Raw genomic sequence first — 19469 nt, forward strand, 5'->3', positions numbered from 1 at the left:
GAATGTAACTTACCCTTTTTTATATAATTTTTATAACTAGGCATAGCCTCTCTTCAACCCTTTAATAGAAGGAGAAAATGCTTCGACGCATTCGAACCCACATCCTCCTACATTGATAATAATATCGACGCCAACTCAGCTAAGACTTAATCGACAATTATAATATTTCTATAAAAAATGGGATAATATCTTATTTGGTCCTCTAACTTTACAAAAAAAAATCATTTTAGCATTCTATTTAATTTTTCGCCTCTTTTAGCCATTAAGCTTACTTTTTTTATTATCAAATCACCCTAAAATGCATGGAAAAAGTTAATTTTTTTTAACTTTGTCAACGTGGCATACATATGAATTGTCACGTGGATGACACATAAACTTTTAATTAATTTTTTAAAATTTTAAAAATTAAAAAAATTGTAAAAAAATATTTTAAAAAAATAAAAATTATTAAAAAAGTATAAAATTAAAAAAATTATATTTTAATATTTTTTAATTTTTAAAAAATTAATTAAATGTTGATATGTCAACCACTTGTATGCCACATCAGCAAAGTTAACAAACATTAACTTTTCCATTAATTTTGAGGTAATTTGACAAAAAAATATAAATTTCATGAATAAAATAGACAAAATTAAATGGAGAACTAGAATAATTTTTTTTATATAAAGTTAAAAATCATTATAGTTAAAAAAAAATCACTAGGCAAGTAAAAAGAACCTTAATAAATTTGATTTTTCTAAAAAATTTAAAAAATAATCATTTTGAAGGTTGAAATGATGAAAATTACGAAAAACCCATGGGATGTTTGTATCATGAAGATTCTTAAAATTCATTCTTCAAATTATTGCTCGATTTCACACGTGAATCAACTTAATTTCTCTTTTCAAGTCAATATGAATCACAATTGGAACAAAAATAATACCGCAACTTTCAACACATTACACCATACACGATATGATAGAAAAAATAATTTAAACAGGACATGATACACCTTTATGTTAGAATCTGTTTATTATCTTACATGAATCGTCAACTTTATCAAAATTTATATGAATATAGTTTTCAGAGTTATAACTTACACACCTTGACAGGTCCCAGCTGTTGTGCCTTGCCTCTTAGCACATGCTTCTGAATCTTCCCTGTAGCTGTCTTTGGCAGTGGACCAAACACCACTGATTTAGGAACCCAGTAAGCAGGCATCTTGGACTTGCAAAACTTCATTATGTCCTCTGCTAACCACTGTTCATCCGATTTGTTGACCTCCGGCTTCAATGTCACGAAAGCGCAGGGCGATTCTCCCCACTGTTCATCGGCCCTAGCTACCACTGATGCCTCCAACACTGCAGGGTGTAAGTATAGACTATTTTCAACCTCAACGCTACTGATGTTTTCGCCTCCAGATATGATGATGTCCTTTGATCTATCTTTTATTTCAATGTATCCATCTTGATGCTTCACACCAAGATCCCCAGAGTGGAACCAGCCGTTTGCAAATGTCTCCTCGTTTGCTTTCGGGTTCTTTAAGTAGCCCTTCATCACGACATTGCCACGCATCACTATTTCTCCCATGCTTTTTCCATCGGCAGGGACAGGTTCACCGGTTTTGGTACTGATCACATCTAGGCATTCTAGAGTAGTGTATCGAACACCTTGACGTGCATTTAGACGAGCTTGGGTATCGGGTGGTAGTGAGTCCCATTCAGGCTTCCAGGCACAAATTGTAGAAGGACCATAAGTTTCTGAGAGACCATAAGTGTGGGTGACTCGGAAGCCTTTTCGAGACATTGCAAAGAGAACAGCGGGAGGCGGAGCAGCACCGGCTGTCATTACGTGAACAACATGGGGGAGGGCCAGAATTGTGTCCTCTGGTGCGGCATTAACTATGGTATTGAGCACCACAGGTGCAGCACAGAAGTGAGTCACCCCATGCTTTTCGATGGCCGAGTAGACTCCCTTTGCTGTTACCTGCAAATGCAAATCAGTAAGTAACAAGCTATAATTGTACCTATGTTGCTTTGACTCTTCATTTTTTAAAGTATCCTCATCTAAGACTGATATTCAACAAAAATTCAAATAGAGATGTAGAAATATGACCCGCCAAACACATTTAAGTTCGAGTAATGGAAGACCGCAATATATATAACTTGATAGTTTCAATGAATTTATGCCTGGAGCCACACCAGAAATAAATGAATATGGAACAAATAAGCTAATTTGCATGAAAAATTACCTGTCGAAGACATATGTTTGTTCCACAAAGAGCCGCAAGTGCCCAAGTGAAACACCAACCATTGCAATGGAACATGGGAAGAGTCCACAAGTATATAGCTCCTTCATTCATCCCCCATACAAGAGGATTACACAAGGACATTAAATACGCCCCTCGGTGATGTAAAACTACTCCTTTAGGGCTGGCTGTTGTGCCCGAAGTATAACCCAAAGCTATACTTTTCCACTCATCCTGGGGAGGTTTCCAAGCAAAGTCAGGGTCACCACTTTCTAAGAACTTTTCGTACTCAATGGCTCCTTGTCCCAAAGCATATCGAAGTGCTTCGGGATCGCAGGCTTCATCGGCAACGACAACAAGAAGTGGAGGGTTGAAATGGCCTTGGCTTTTCTCCTTCATGATTTTCAATGAATCCTCTGCCAAAGTGAAGAACTCTTGGTCCACAATGACAGTGGCAGACTGGGAATGGCCCAAGAGGAAAGCAATGGTGGATGCATTTAGGCGAATATTGACAGGGTTTATTACTGCACCACACATGGGAATTCCAAAATGAGCTTCATAGGTTGCAGGGATATTTGGTGCAATCACAGCCACCTGCCAATGGTAGAAAATTGCTGAACCAGATAATATATAAAATAATTTATTTTCACTGAGACTTTTAATTTTGATGAATTAATATTGGGTTTTATCTTTTTCAACGATTCCTAAATATCAAATCTCAGTATTCTATTATAAGAAAAAGGTTATCCAACTTAGTTTTATATTTTTATAATTGACTTATTCCAAACATAAAAAGATTGACTAAGTAAATTCAGTATATTATGATATTAATAATGCAAATAATATGTTAATTGAGTCTTAATTTGATTAACCTAAATATTGTTACTAATACAGCAAGAATTTGAGTTTAAGAATATTAAAACGCATTATATTTCTATTTATGAAATGAAGAGGAACAATGAATAGATTGTTAAATAAATTTCCTTACAGATGCATTTGATTTTCTTTTGAGGGATAAAAGAATAACAAACACTCATTTAAAGCTTAACAAAACAAAAAGAAAATGATGAAAATAATATAAACATCGACCAATACAAATATGCCTTAATATTTATAAACATAAATTTGAATTTTAATAAACTAAACTTTGTTCTTTCTATATTAGCAACTAAAAAAACTTAAAAGGACACGAAAATAAATATTTAAGCATATATTTCATTCTCTCTATTTTTTTAACTCAGAAAGCAAAAAAGCGGAACTAAGAAACGCATTAGCAACGGGTGATTATTTTGATTACCGTGCTACCGGCTCCCACGGAGCGTTTAGCGAGAGCTGAGGCCAAGCGACGGCAACGTTGGTAAGTTTGGAGCCACGTGTAAGTCCGAGATCCATGGACCACCGCTTTTCTGGACGGATGAACCGTAGCGGCTCGTTCCAAGAACCACAACGGCGTCAACGCCGTGTAGTTGGCGGCGTTCTTCGGAAGATCGTCGATATCTCTAATCGCCATCGCCGTCGATTTTCACTAAACTTTCTTAGGATCTTCCTTATTTGTTGGATTCTTTTTTTTTTCTTTGGATCGATCTTATTTGTTGGACTTCTGAAGCAGATTTATAAAGGCTGTAATATTTATTGTATGGGGAATAGCGTCGAAGGCGCCACGTGAACTGTTGAAGACAATACCATTATTCCTTTTTTATTACTTAAAAAAATAATATTTAGAAAGTTTTACTTTTACTGGTTTGATTTTGAATTCAAATAAAAAATATTAAATTTATTTTTTTATGTTTACATTTTTATCAATTTGATTTTTTTAATAGTTAAATTTGATTTTTTTTTCTTTTGAAAAAGTCAAATTTGACCTTTAAGTTAAATTGTTTTTCTTAACAAAAATACTATCTAAAATATTAATTTTAAAATATGACAACATGTATGGCAATCTAAATATATTTCATGCTACTTTTTAAAACTTTTTACAATTTTTTTGAATTTTATTTTTATTTTTCATAATTATTAAACTATTTATTGATATGACATGTAAGACAAATAGTGTCATGTCATTTTGAAGTGGTTAAATGGTTCAAATTCAAGATCTTTCAATGTAATACGTATATGATAAGTGGGTCTTTTTATCAGATAACTCCGTTCTTAAACCCGAGATTTTAGTCTTTTCAGAATAGTTTTCTCATTTATTGCGACTTGACTAATGACTAAACTCGCTTCATTGAAACCCTATTGTGACGAGCATTTACTACTACAGAATAAACCAATTTCAAAATGGGATAACATGCCTAATAAGGCATAAGTTTTAGTATTATAAGTATTTCTTTGTAGGAACGTCCACGAATATGATCAATCATGCAAGTTATCATACCAATATAGTTACAAGATTAATGTTTAGCCAGCATTTCTGTTAGGAAAAAATAATTTGATGCTTTTCAAAAGATTAGTGACTAAATTTAACTTAAAAAATGTAAGAACTAAATTGATAAAAATATAAAGATTAAAAGTTAAATTTATTATCATATTTTTTTTCCTATTAATAGATATAAACTATTTAAAGATGATTTTTCCATTCATTATTAATGAAATTAAAAAAAAAACATCAAATGTTTATCCTAAAGATGATTAATCGGATATCAATTATTTAAAGATGATTATTCTATTTGGAGAATTGGGTTTTCGCAGGTTATAGGGGTTTGTTCCCTTGTCGAGGCTGAGTTATGGGGAGTGTACGTTAGGTTGATGCACGCTTGGCAAATGGGGGTAAGAAGGATCGTTTTGGAGACAGACAATTTAGAAGCCGTGAGTTTGATCACCGAGCAATCTTCGGGAAGCTGGAGTACGGCTGTGAAGATGCCCGTCATGGCATTGGTACCCATACTTCTAGTCAACCACCAAATGAAGTCTGTCGAAACCACTATTTGAAAACAAAATTTTAGTTGTCGACTTTAAAAATAAAACTAGAGTCGCCACCGATCCTTTATTAAGGTGTGATCGGCTCACCTTAAAATGATTTTGGTCTACGAAATTTGAGAAAATAAGTCCGGGAGTCAGTTACGCACGAGGAAGGATTAGCACCCTCGCAACGCCCAAAATCGGTACCAAATTGATTCTTTAATGCATTGGTGTCGAAAATTTGAAAAGATTTTAAAAGGAAACTTTTTATTTCATGAATGAGTCAAAATAATAAGACATTCTTATTTCAAAGAAATAAAACATCACACCCAGTGAGTTAGGGCACAATATTTTTAAATCTTCAAAATACCCGACTATTGCCTTTTGCTTTTGAAAATTTTTATTTCGAAAAGTCAAAATATCAGGACCAGTAAGTTAAGACCCAACATTTTTGAACTCCCAAGAAAGAGTTTTATTTAAAATTCGCGAATTTAATGCAAAATGAATACTTGGTTTTCTAAATTCATCAAAAAATAATCGCAATCCAGTAAGTTAAGATACGATCTTTCTCGAGAATCATAAGTACCAAATATTTTGAAAATTTATAAAATATGATGATTTTAATACTTTGACAAAACCACAATATACAGTTTTAAAAAAAAGATATGCTAAAAAAAAGGGTAATGTATAACATGAAACCAATATTCTAACTTCAGGCATATATGAATAAACATTTACGAATATATATATAAGTATAATATACAAGTAAATTTGCAAAAAAAAAAAAGAAGGAATGAAATACATCAAATAGAAATACATGTAAAAAAAAGTATAAAAGTATGCATATGTATATATTTACAGAAATAAAAAAGTATATGTGTATTGGTGAAACCTGAAAGTATTTATGTATAATTTACAAAAGATAATAGAATATGTGAAATAATAAAAATTTTATAATGATTTTTTTAAATTGGAACATGAGTATATTAAAAAAATGCCCATGTTATAAAGCGTGCATGTATATATATAGTATAAAGTATAAAAAAAAGAAAGTAAAATAAATAAAAAAGAAAGAAACTATGTATGCGTAAAATATATGTAAATTTAAAACCCTTAAAGGTATATATTAAAATATGCACATATATTATATATAAAAATATGCGTGTATATGTATAGCAAATACAGTACTAATAATAATAGAAAACAATGCAATAATAATGATATAATGTAACATAATAATAGTAATAATGGTATAATAATAGTAAAAAAATGATATAAAAAAATAAAAATGAAAAGAAGGACTGAATTGAATTTTAAACAAAAATGGGAGGGCTAATTTAAAATAAAATTAAAAAATAGACTTGAACGCGCGCGTAACAGTGGAGGACCAAAAGCGAAATTATCCCCTCCTTCCAAAACGCTGCGCAACATATGACTAAATTGAAACAAACATAAAATATGCGGCCCAATTTTTAAAATAAGTAGAATGGACTTAGTTGGAATGCATTTGCAAAAGGGAAGGCCTAAATGCGCAATCAGACCTTTAAAGCCAAACGCGCGGATCCTCCCCTTCACGTCGGGTCACCGCGTGGGTCAAGGCTTGGACAAAACAGCGCCGTTTTGAGGTTTCAATAAAACCCAATTTTTCTTTTAAAAATTTCATAACTCGTTTTAAAACAAAAAAAGAAATGTTGCACCCCCTTTTTGTTCTCTGCTAGGGTTTCATACCCAAGCCGCCGCGCCGCCGTTCAACCGTGCTCCACAGCACCGATCGCGACGGAGGTGGCATCGATCGATGCTTCCGGCCAAAGAGGTAAGTTTCCCTTCCTCTTTTCTTTGTTATTTCTTTAAAAAAACCATAAAACGCAAAAGAAAAATAATAAAAATAAAACTATAGGAACCCGATTCAACTTAAGAAAAAAAAAACTTTGTATTCTCTGTTTTTCTTTCGATTTCTTTGTCTATTTCTCTGTTATCCCCCCTTGTTTACAGAAATATGGCCTTTATATATAGCCCGAAAATAGAAAAAGAAAATAAATAAATCTGCTATTTCTTGCTATTTTTTCTCCTTGGGCTCTTTGAGTCCGTTTTTACAGGTAATCGTGGAGAAATAGCCTGCGTGGAGGGGTCGGCCTCGAGACGTGCGGTGACTGGGCATCTGCTGGAGGCAGGGAGGCTGCGGCGCTACTTGCTGCTGCTAGGGTTTCTATTTTGGGGGTTTTGGGCTAATTGTTTGGGTAATTAGGCTTAAGTGGGTATTGAGCTGTTAATTGGGCCTGTTTTAAGTGGGCCGGGCAATTTGGGCTTGTACAAAGTCCTTGGAATTATACATGATGATATTGAAGGATATACAGTAATCAGAGTAGTTTTTGTTTAAGTTTTGGTTAGACATGATGATGGGTCAACTCACCCGTTTAGACTCGAAGGTCTATCTTAAAAGTGGGAGGATTTGGACAAAAAGTATAAGCTTGAAAAATAGGCTTGGATAAAAAACAAAACTCGTTTTCTAAATGGGTCGAGTCTCGGGCAGAATTTTTTTGGCTTGGGCTCGGCCTGAATCACATGCCTATACTCTTTTTTTTTTGTATTTTCAATTTGTTGAAAATATTTATTTTAATATTTTTAGTGTATTGACGTATTATATTCTTAAATTTATTTTTATATAAAAAATAATCTGTAAAATTATTACGATCGGGCTGGAGTTTAACAAAAATTTAGATCCATTTTTTAGATCAAGTCAAACTCAAACTTAAAAAACAAGCTTAAAATTTTATATCGACTCGACCCAAATTCAATCCGAACCAGCCCGGATGAAAGTTATATCTTTTTATCTTTTTCTACCAAAAGAAAAGACACGCAATGTCATTTTATATTTGCTTGTAAAAAGCTTTTAATTCCATTCATAATGAATAGAATGATAATCTTTATTTGGCAAATCTTTTCTTTTTCATTTTTAAATCTTTGGGCCACCTCATGTTGACGCAGCCAGAGACTGGATCAAAGAAACAAATGGCCTTTTTTCTATTTAATCAAAGTTTATCAATAAATTAAAATTTAATTTCATTCCTTTGGTGTTTGCATCATCAATACTTTGATAAATGATTTTATCTCCTTTAACAAGGGAAGACCATTGGACAAACTTTTTTTTATTGAGCCTTAATTCGATTAGTATCGGTATTATTCTTAGTGTAGGAGGATGTAGGTTCGAATACATTAAAGTCCATTATCTTCTTATTTAAAAGTTGGGAAAGAGCTGAGTAATTTTAGATATTATATTAAAAGAAAATAAATATAATAAGAAACTATAATGAAAATTTTAATTTATTTTTAAAAGTTCGATAAAATTATAAATACAAACTAAATTATAATCATAGTTCACATGCTTATAAAAATATTATAAAAAATCAAAATATAACCAAATAAATCTATTTGCACTATATTATAGAGCAATACAAAATCAATGCAATTTTTTTGTGGGTGTATTTGGGTTTTTTTCTTAAATACGATTGGTATTAGAATGAATATAATATTATTTAAAAATTATATATTTATTTAAAATAATTTATTGATAGTTGCAAAATAAAGAATATATATAAATAATTTAAATCAATTTAATAGTAGGTACACAAATAAATAACTTTAAATTTGTAAACGATAATTTTTTTTAGATTTATATAGTATTAATTTTTTTAAATATTAGTGTAAAAAGCTTTTGATTATTGTTTTTATATTTTTAAAGAATATTTTAATATTTCTAAATATTTGTTTCTAGAAAATTTAAAAACATCAACATTTGGGGAGGAATCCACTTACACAGGAGTAAAACTAAAGTAGTTTTCTTTGTACGGTTAAATATTTTAATGATTCAAGCGTTGAATCTATCGATATAATTGTAATTGCCTTGCATGTAAATTTTTGAATCAATCTAATATCTCTATCATATCGATCTAAAATACCATATATATATATATTAATATTTATTGAATGATTGAAAGTTTTTTACGTAAAATAAATAGTTAAAAGTTATTAATTTATATCAAAATTGACATGCATTATCCATATAAATTAAATATAAAATACGACAGTTGAATGTTAAAATCTTAAATGTTCAAAGAGATATGAAATGGTATAAAATTATTTTAGTTTTACATTGGTGTAAGTTGATCCCTCCCTTTAATATTTAAAATTTTAATAGGCTTTTAATAATATTAATTTTAACTAAATAATTGGTTTTTTTACTAAATTTTGTAAAAAATAATATTTTTGAAATAATTTTAATCAAATTATATTTTTAAAATAAATGTAACAACCGTTTTCAGTAGTGTCAGAAATAGTAGTTTCGAGACCACAATATCGATGAGTAAGTTATTATTTTAGTGTTTATTTAATGTCTACGGGATTGTATTAAGGTCTTATTAAAATTTCGTTAAGAAATTTTGAGGTTTAATTGGTTAATTAAGTAAAAAGGATTAAATCGTAAAAGGTGTAAAAGTTGAGTTCTATTAGTTAAAGGGGTCAAATGGTTATGGAATTTTAAGTTAATGGATTTTAATGGTAAATAGACCATTTAATGAGTTAGTGAAAAGTTATGGATAAGGTTTTATTGAAATTTTAATAGTTTTTAAAGGTTAAAATGGAAATTGAATAATTAAAAGAAAAATTAAGTAAAGAAAGATGACACAAAGTCATCATCTTCTTTCTTTCATTTTGTTTCAACCAAAAATCCATGGGAGGAGAGCTTGAAGTTTTCGTATAGGGTTTAATTTATGCATGTAAGTGAATTCAAGCCCCGTTTTTAATAATTTTTATGTTTTTGAGTTCGTTTTAGCTTAATCTAACTAGTCCATGGGTTAATTTTCAAAATTGTTAAAGGTTGAGGGAATTTCCATGGATTTTTTTGAATGACTTTTGATGTTATTTGATAGATTATGAATCTTTTTTGAAAAATAAACACGTTTTGTTAAGTGATTTTTTGTGAAATTACATTTAGGGATTAAATTGTTAAAAGTATAAATTCATGGGTTTTATTGTGAAATTTTGGTAATAATGGGTTGATTCAAAGTCCCTAATAACATTGGTTAAATTGGATTTAGGCTAAAATCAGCTATATTCAAGTTATGAGTTTAAAGACTAAATTGTGAAAAGTCAAAATATTAGGGGTAATTTTATAATTTTACATAAATATGAATTATGGATTAAATTAAATTCTAGAAGTACTTAATCGATTAAAATTATCCATTTAGATCAAGATAAACCACGTTTGGACTTAAATCGAGGAAAAGCTAAAGCTTCGGACTAGTTCGATTATACTACTACGCCCCTAATTATTGAGGTAAGTTCATATGAATTGTGATCGTATTAATGTTATCTAAATTCAATGTTTACTAAGTTTTTTTAAATATAAATGAATCAAAATATGAATGTATTCATGCTATGATGAATTGACGGATATCGAGTCTCGGTTGAACCTTAAAAATTATTAGGATACAAATGACATGTCATTAGGGATTTCATGTTTCGAGTGTTGGTCTTGCATGTTCTACCGATGACTAAGGTCCTGCATTTGTTGCAAATTCTCCACAACTCGTGTGAGCAGACCCATTCACAGTTCGTGTGAGCATTGACTTAAAGGAAATTTTATGGTTATATATAAAGGCACATTATGTGTAACACCCCAGAAATTGGGGTTTGTATTTAGGGTTAGTGCATAGCTCGACCATTTACGTGTGTGTTTATGCATTTTAGTGTCAGAATGGGCCTACTAGTCTGGTGGATGGCTGTGTGTTAGTTTAGCTTGGGGTTTTGGGTTCGAGTCCTCATGTATACTTTGAGAAATTATTTTTGCACTTCCAATTTGTTTGAGTGTAAAATATTTATTTTATTTATTATTTATTTTGGCGATAGAAAATCCCAAGAGAGTAACACATTCTTTTTTCTTCTTCTTCTTTTTCTCTCTGTAAAATAGAACTGTTTTTTCTTTACTTTGGTATCTCATGGATAGAGGTTCTTCCAGGTCAGATCTAAGGTTTGGATTGGTGAAGCGAGTCGAACGATTCTGGGTACTCGTTTCCGTCTAAGGTGTGGGTTCCGTATCTTATCTAATTTATTTGCAAATTCTTATTTTGCCTTTGTGAAAGTCGACATTTTATGTGTATGTTCGCAAATTGGTTACTTATAATGTTGTGCTGCTATTTTCATGCTTAGAACTTATTTAATTTGGTATGATTTCGAGCTATAGAGGGTTGAGAAGTGTTTCGAGAGCAAAAGCACGATTTTTTGGGTTGTTTTAAGGTGGTTTTATAACCACGGGTGGCCACACGGGCGTTTCACATGGCCGTACTGAATTAGGGTTTAAGGCTTTCAGGATAATTTTGATTCCACATGGCCTGGCCACCCGGCCATGTGGCCAAGTTGGGATTTTTGTCGATATCCACATGACCTTGTCTCGTGGGCACACGGGCGTGTGCGATTAAGAATTAGAGTTATGTGATTTGATGCCACACAGCCTGGTCACACAGTCTTGTAGCTAATTTGGGGATTTAAGGAACCCACATGAACGTGTGTTTTGGACACACGACCGTGTCTGGTGGGCACACGGTCGTGTGAGACCTTTATACGGTCATGTCTACCCTGTACTCTATTTTAGCACAATTGGACAGAGTTACACGCCCTGTTCACACGACCATATCCTTGGCTCACACGGGCGTGTGGCCCTAAGCTACCAATTTTAGTTCTGTGTATGTTTTTGATCTGAAAATGTTTCTGTGTGTTCCGACCCTTGGCTAAGCTTTAGTGAGGGTAGTTAAGACTCTGATCTGAGCTTCGATTTATGTGTTATTTGTGACTGTTGTGCGAGATATCTGATTCTAAACCTGGTTAGCTGGGTGTGCATGTCTATTTTTTTCTGACTGTCTGTTGATGTGTTCATTGTTTCTATGAGGTTGTAAGCATACATGCACTTGCATAAAGAAATTTTTAGGTTGGTTGTGAGAGAAGGAAGATTGATTTTGATTTGATCTGGCAATTTAACTGCAACATGTTTATATAGCAGTTTACTGCAATGCACTGTACTACATATATGCCAACCTTGCTGTATATTGTTATCTGAGTGGCTTAGTCCACATATATAGTGTGTAGGGTCAGATAGGCCTTTCGAGGTCCTATGTGGTGTGTTTGGTTGGATGAGCTTAAACAGTTCTTTTAGGGTGTGATCGGGGGACGGAGAGGTGTTTTGGTTGGATAGGTGGGTTCTTAATACTTGACTGTATTCATATTCATCTGGATGTGAGCTACTTGTCTGTAATCTGTTTTTTCGTCATAACATTTAGGACTGATTTTGCGCGCATTGAGGTGTTAGCACTACATTTTGGATTGTAATGATAAGTGTTATTGTATCAACCCATTGACAGGTTTATCTGTTGAGTACTATGTGTCTAATTTGGTGTGCTTTGACTGTTGCGTATTTTTGGAATGTTGGTTCCGAGTTTGCTTTCTGTTTCTATGTATCTTTGTAAGTACTTTTCATTATCGTTTTGCTGTTTAGTTTCTGATCTGTAATTTCATTGTTAGTTATATTTTGAACTCACACTGAGCTCGTGTAGCTCACCCTTTAGTGTTTCCCCTTGCAGGTACATTTTTGAATTCTGATGTTGGACTCGGTATGCGGAGGTCTCAGACAGTCATGGTTAAAAACAAGCTTTAATTGTATTTTAATAATATTTGAATTTATAATTAAACACCTTGAATTGTAAGTATTGTTTTGAAAACCGTGGCACAAAATTGTGTTTTACGCACGTAAGGGTCATCGGAACTGTATTTTCTTTTGAAATATCAAGATTTTATAACTGAGAATTTTTCGTAATTTAAATACTGTAATGTTTTTTTCGGTTTGTTAAACTAAAATTTTTCTACGATCACTTCGGTGATCAATGTGACCTTCGAAATTCGGTTAAAACTTCTGGGACAATATTGGGGTGATACACTATATGTAAGCTTTCTCGAGTATCCGATGTGATTCTAGATGGTTCAACGGGTAAGAAAAGAAAATGAAATGGTAAGTACGCAAATGGATTGAATCATGACCCTATGAAAGAATTTATGAACTAAATGATATTATTACATATAGAAGTTTGCATATCTTATGGTTGATATCATTTGTATCATGGACAAGTATACTAACTTGTGAGTTGGTGATGTTGTATATGCTTTTCCTAAGCTTATGGCATTGATGATGATTTAAGTTTAATCTTTGAATTGTATAAATGACATGGTAAGTTATGTTTTAGTTTACACGACCTTACTAAGCACTCGTTGCTTACGTAGTTTCTTCCATTTGTTTTATAGATTATCAAAAGTTTGATCGGTTGGAAGCTCGTCGGAGACCTATCACACTATCTAACAAGAATTTCGGTAGTTTTTGTGCATTTTGGCCAAGGTTAATAATGGCATGTATAGGTCATTTTGAATGGTATTTAGTGAATGTGTAAATGGTAATTTGGTATGTTTGTGGTTTGAAGTTTATGTATGGTTGATGGACTTGTAATGCTTGTTAAGTTAGACCCTCTTGATCGCCTTTAGGTAATTGAAGTGCATAGTCTTTTAGTATGTTTGTGATGGCCTGAAAAATGGTCTTGTATGACATGTTTTGGTAGATATTTGAACTAGGTTTTATGCTTGGAATATGGCAAAGTTAACTTGATTTGGTAAATAATGTTTTAAGACAATTGTGGTGCCTTTGAATGGCATATTGATTAGGTGAATTAAATTGTTTGAAATGGCATGATTATGTGTATTTGAATGATGTTTAACTCCCTTGAAAGTGTGCACAAATGGATTGGTTAGTTATGCATGAATTGGTTGTGAAATGACTTGATTTATAAGAAAATTTTAGGTTCACACGAGCTGTCACACGGCATAGCAACACGGTCGTGTGTCATTTGAAATTTCTTAGTATTTCAAGTCAGTGACAACTTGGCACACAGGTGTGTGTGGCAACTCAGAGAGTTACACGGCCTAGCACACGGCTTGACACACGGATGTGTGGCACCTCAATGAGTTACACGGGTGAGGACACGAGCTAAGACTCGGTCGTGTGTCCCTTGTTCGAATGTTACATGGCTTGGGGCTATGTCACATAGCTTGGCCACATAACCTTGTGACCCCTATTTTCTAATTTTTTCAACTTTTTCTTAAACTTCTTGTTTTGTTTCAAATTAGTCCTGAATTACTTCTAAACTATTTTTAGGGCCTCGAGGGCTCGATTTAGGGACAAAATGCATGCCTTTGAATGATTTATACTATGTTTAATTTATTTAAATGTTATGATGTTAATTATTTTTTGATTGTACGGTAATGCTCTGTAACCCTAATTTGACGACAAATATGGGTTAAGGGTGTTACAATAAGCCTACCTTATTATTTTACACTATTTTTAACTTATTAATTTTGTTGATTTATTATACACAATTACTTATTAACTAACATTTAATGTCACGTAAAGTAAATTTAATGCATGAGTCTGCTACCCTAGCACATTTTTTATCTGTCGCCACAGGTAGAAGTCTTTGTTTTTCTTGTTCTTGTGAAACTTTTGTTCTTTGATTTCTGTGTATCCCACTTGTCTTATCTATCGCATTAGGAAGTGGATCGATAATAGTGACCTGGAAGAGATGGAGAATGAATTAGCCCACTTGTCAATCAATGAGGAAGAAGAAGATGCTATTCTCATACCAGTAGATCCAAATTTGGAAAAAGAGAGTTTTTTCAACTTGTAGGATGTTTTCTCGCAACTAGTATGATTCAATTTTCTGCTATGAAAAGTACAATGGCAAACTTGTGGCATCAATTTCGGGGTGTTCGAATTCGAGATCTGGGGGAAAAAGGTTTTTGTTTCAATTTTTTCATGTTATGGATATGGACAGGGTGTTAAAGGGTTCACCTCGGACCTTTAACAACCATCTGTTGATACTTTACAAATTGAATGTTGGAGAGAATCCGTTCCACGTCCCTTTAGTTTTCACACCTTTTTGGGTTAAGATCCATGATGTGCAAATTGGCCTATATTCTGAAATTTTAGCTACGTACCTAGGGAAATTTTTGGGGAATTTTCTGGAATATGACGTCTCATACTTAGGGAAAGAAAATAGGAACTTTATGCGGATCAGGGTCCAAATTGATGAAAGGCACCCTTTGAGAAGGAGGAAACAAATTTTATTTGGGGAGAGACGTTCATACGCCATGTTTAAGTATGAAAGATTATCACTTTTTTGTTTTTTATGTGGAAGACTGGGTCATAGTGATTTGTTCTGTGAAACAAAAATGAATATCGGAGCAGATATGGCAGATTTGGGATGGGATTTATCTATCAGAGCACAATCCCGAAAGTCACTATCAATTAAAAGTTTCTGGTTACGGGATGAAATAGATGGTGATAGGGGAGGACTTGGTGAAGAAAATAAAAAGGTCCAAATAGGGCAACAGAAGACAGGGGAAAATTAAGATTTGGGAAGCCCGTTGATCCAATTATTGGTCTCAATATGGAAAGAGGCTTAGGAAAGAAAAATTGTGCGAGTATTACGATGGAACATAATTTGGAGGAAGTTGCTCTTATAGGGGATGAGGGAAAAAAGAGATCTAGAGGGGAAATTGAAGATTGTACAGGAGGAGAAGGGCAATATGATGGTAAGAAGTAGGAGAGTGGAGGAATTCAATCATTTAACATCGACGGCTGCCAAATGGCAAGCCGATCGGGCGGAATGAAAATACTAAGTTGAAATGTCCGTAGATTGGGGAATCCACGGACAGTTTGAGGACTTCAACATTCGCTGAAGAGTTATAATCCCCAAATTGTCTTCTTCATGAAGACCAAGCTTTGTAGAAATCAAATGGAAAGAATTCGTTGTAGATGTGGTTTTAAGAATGGTATTGAGGTGGATTCAAAGGGTACTAGAGGAGGGTTGTGTTTGGCGTGGCGAAATGATATTAATTTTACGCTCCAGAATTTCTCTAAAAGACATTGATGTGATGGTGGTTGATGATGGAAGAGATTCTTCATTGCGGCTTACTGGCTTTTATGGATCACCATATGCGCGCGATAGAGAAGACTCATGGGCAATGCTGAAAGGTCTCCATAAAAATGAAGAAATCCCTTGGATTGTGTACGGAGATTTTAATGAGATTATGTACGATTTTGAAAAAAAAAAGAGGTTTGCTTAGAGATGAAAAAAGAACAGAGATGTTCCGTAAAGCTTTAGAATTTTTCCAGTTGACTAATGTGGGATATTCTGGTAGATGGTTTACATGGGAAAGAGGTAATTTACCGAAAACATGCATACAAGAACGACTGCATAAGGGTGTTGCGAATGAAAACTGGATTTATATGTTTTCTATGGTGAAGGCTCAGCATCTGGTTCACTCTTTTTCTAATCATTGTCTTTTATTAATTAACATAGCTAAGGAAGATAAACGAAGATCAAAGAGTCATTTCAAATTTGAAGCCTGGTGGATCTTGGAAGAATCTTTCGTTGACGAAGCCAAAAATATTTGGGAAACAGCTTCTGGGAATTTTTTACAAAAATTGGAAATTTTAAAAGGAGGAATGGAAAATTGGGCGAAACAAGTACGGAAAAGAAAAAAAAGGGAAAAAAGAACTTTTATCAACAAAGCTATTAAAACTGATGGAAGCGGAAAAAGAAGATACCAATTTGGCCGCGATGATTGATACAAAAATTTAACTAAATTTTGAAATTGAAAAAGATGAAAGATACTGGGAACAACGGGCAAGACAAAACTGACTAAGACTAGGTGACAGAAATACAACCTTCTTTCACAATCAAGCAACGCATAGGAAAAGAAAAAATATGATAAACAAATTACAAAGCGATTGCGGAGTGGTAACAAACGATCTTCAAGAAATGGAAAGTATAACACGATCCTATTTTCAAAATTTATTTAATACATCGAGTCAGGTGAATTTTGATATTTTACTTATGGTAATGTGTTTCTGAAGAAGATAATCGAAAACTTACAAAACCATATACAAAAGAACAGGTTAGAGAGGTACTATTTAAAATTCATCCCACGAAGGCACCCGGTGAAGATGGCTTTCCAGCTCTATTCTATCAAAAATGTTGGCACTTCATTGGAGAGGAGGTTATGGCATTCTGTTTACTTCATTTAAATGGCGAAATGGAGGTTAGTTCAATTAATTTAACGCATATTGTTCTTATCCCAAAAATTAGTAATCCTTCTAATATGACGCATTTTAGGTCAATCAATTTATGTAATGTTATTTATAAAATCATGGCTAAGGCTATTGCAAACAGATTTAGAGGGATTATTGATAAATGCATCGACAGTGCTCAAAGTGCTTTTGTGCCAGGAGATTAATTTCAGACAATGTATTGCTGGCCTATGAATTACTGCATACACCGAGACAAAAAAGAATGGGGAAGAAGAGTTTTATGGCAATTAAACTTGACATGAGTAAAGCGTACAATAGGGTTGAATGGGGTTTTATTCGGGAAATAATGTTGAGGATGGGCTTTACCAAAAAATGGATAGATTCTCTCATGAATTACATGTCTACTGTTTCTTATCAAGTTGTGGCCAATGGTAGTATTGGAAAAACTTTTAATCCGAAAAGGGGACTGAGACAAGGGGATCCACTGAGTCCATTTCTGTTTCTAATTTGTGGAGAGGGATTATCTAGTCTCATGAGAATTGCTTCAAATAAAGGAGTAATAAAAGGAGTCAAGGCAAGCAGAAGTGGCCCACAAGTAACACACTTATTATTTGCAGACGACTGCATTTTATTAGGGGAAGCATCAAGAAAAGGAGCAACAACAATTAGGGAGATTCTGAAGGGTGTATAAGCGATGTTCAGGTCAGTGCGTGAATTTCGCTAAATCTACCGTTTTCTTTAGTAAAAACACGTCACAGGAATAAAGGAGTTCAGTTGTTCATTTGCTGGGTGTTCAGAGTTCAGATGAACCTGAACGTTATTTGGGCTTGCCGAATATGGTTGGACGAAAAAAGAAACAATCTTTTAGGATCTTGAAAGATAGATTGAAGAAGCTTATTGAGAATTGGAGTAATCGGTTTTTGTCGCAAGGGGGAAAAGAGGTTTTCATAAAAGCTATTCTTCAAGCCATACCGACATATTCAATGGCATGCTTTTTATTACCAAAATCACTATGCGAAGATCTGGAAAGTATTGTTGCAAAATATTGGTGGCAGAAAGGTTGTGAAAAAAGGGGTATACATTGGTGCTCGTAGAAAAACCTTTGTTTTTTAAAGGAAAACGGAGGAATGGGTTTTCGAAAGCTTAGCCAGTTTAATATCGCCTTATTAGCCAAGCAGGGATGGCGTTTAATAAATTATCCAAATTCCCTTTTAGCAAGAGTGCTTAAAGCTAAATATTATCCACGGACGTGTTATCTAAATGCACAGTTAGAAAACTTACCATCTCTTACCTGGAGGAGTATTTGGGCAGCGAAAGGAACCCTTCTTAAGGGGCTAAGATAGAGAGTGGGGAAAGGAACCGCAATATCTATTTGGAATGATCGATGGATACCAGGGATTGAACCTGAGATATGGCATAACAGAGAAAGAAATGAGGGGTTAAACTTAGTATCAGACCTAATTGACAGCACAACCAAGACGTGGAAAATAGAAACAATTACAACTACCTTCCAATGGGATGTCGCTCAAAGAATTCTGCAGATCCCTCTTGCAAGAACAGACTGTAAGGACATGCAGGTGTGGAAAGATGAACATTCTGGTGAGTTCTCAGTTCGGAGCGCCTAAAAACTATTACAAAAAGCTAGCCTGGATCCTAGTAGTTACTTAGTACAGACCGAAACTAAAGAATTTTACAAGAACTTATGGAATTTACAACTACCACAAAAAATTTTAATCCTTATATGGAGGATTTCTTGGGAACTATATTCCATCCCTAGTTAATCTGAAATATAAAAGAGTGACTGCAAATGCCAGATGCCCTCGTTGCGAATCTGAGGAGGAAGATAGCCATCACGTGTTTCAGAAATGTCTATAAGCATTGAAGTATGGATTAGACTCAATATGACGTGGGTAATAGAATATGCAGATCAGAATGTTTGGAGTTGGCTCACCTGGGTCTTTGGTAGGGGTACAAAGGAGCAGACTCGGTTGTTTTGCTGTGCTCTATGGGTTATATGGGGCTCGCGGAATCAGATGATACATGAGAAGAAAGCCACATCAGGATTAGATCTCTCACAGAAAATACAGAGTTATCTAATGGAAGTTGAAGGAATTAGGGGAAGTAAGATTACTCACGCGCTCACTGAAGCTGAATGACAAGACA

At 33.6% G+C, this 19469-nt stretch overlaps 2 protein-coding genes across 3 annotated transcripts; both read right to left on the reverse strand.

Moving 5' to 3' along the window:
- Positions 1-955: 955 nt before the first annotated feature.
- Positions 956-3905, reverse strand: LOC121214488 (acetate/butyrate--CoA ligase AAE7, peroxisomal). Its single transcript, XM_041088211.1, has 3 exons — positions 3525-3905; positions 2231-2821; positions 956-1965 (listed from the first exon to the last, which is right to left on the reverse strand). Exons 1-3 carry the CDS (start codon positions 3735-3737, stop codon positions 1069-1071), a joined length of 1701 nt encoding a protein of 566 aa, XP_040944145.1. The 5' UTR covers positions 3738-3905; the 3' UTR covers positions 956-1068.
- A 10647-nt stretch (positions 3906-14552) lies between these two features.
- On the reverse strand, positions 14553-19430 carry LOC107908503 (uncharacterized). Of its 2 annotated transcripts, none has more exons than XM_041088212.1 (4): positions 19258-19430; positions 18814-19137; positions 18598-18710; positions 14553-14784 (listed from the first exon to the last, which is right to left on the reverse strand). In XM_041088212.1, exons 2-4 carry the CDS (start codon positions 18899-18901, stop codon positions 14602-14604), a joined length of 384 nt encoding a protein of 127 aa, XP_040944146.1. In that variant the 5' UTR covers positions 18902-19137; positions 19258-19430; the 3' UTR covers positions 14553-14601. The 2 variants fall into 2 exon arrangements, with proteins under 2 accessions (XP_040944146.1, XP_016691168.2); XM_016835679.2 differs by having other exon boundaries at positions 18814-19175.
- Positions 19431-19469: the final 39 nt, after the last annotated feature.

The sequence above is a fragment of the Gossypium hirsutum genome, chromosome D02, assembly GCF_007990345.1.
Source record: "Gossypium hirsutum isolate 1008001.06 chromosome D02, Gossypium_hirsutum_v2.1, whole genome shotgun sequence".
In the NCBI taxonomy this organism is placed as follows: Eukaryota; Viridiplantae; Streptophyta; class Magnoliopsida; order Malvales; family Malvaceae; genus Gossypium; species Gossypium hirsutum.

Bases quoted from the DNA above. Each gene is read 5' to 3' on its own strand.
- LOC121214488 (XM_041088211.1), bottom strand. From the start codon at position 3,737: ATGGCGATTAGAGATATCGACGATCTTCCGAAGAACGCCGCCAACTAC. The intron at 2,822-3,524 runs GTAATCAAAATA...TACCATTGGCAG, and splicing joins CCGTGGGAGCCGGTAGCACG to GTGGCTGTGATTGCACCAAA. The intron at 1,966-2,230 runs GTAATTTTTCAT...TTGCATTTGCAG, and splicing joins CAAACATATGTCTTCGACAG to GTAACAGCAAAGGGAGTCTA.
- LOC107908503 (XM_041088212.1), bottom strand. From the start codon at position 18,901: ATGTTCATCTTTCCACACCTGCATGTCCTTACAGTCTGTTCTTGCAAG. The intron at 18,711-18,813 runs GTAGTTGTAATT...GCCATATCTCAG, and splicing joins GAGCGACATCCCATTGGAAG to GTTCAATCCCTGGTATCCAT. The intron at 14,785-18,597 runs GTAAGAGATGGT...CATCTCTTCCAG, and splicing joins CTGCCCAAATACTCCTCCAG to GTCACTATTATCGATCCACT.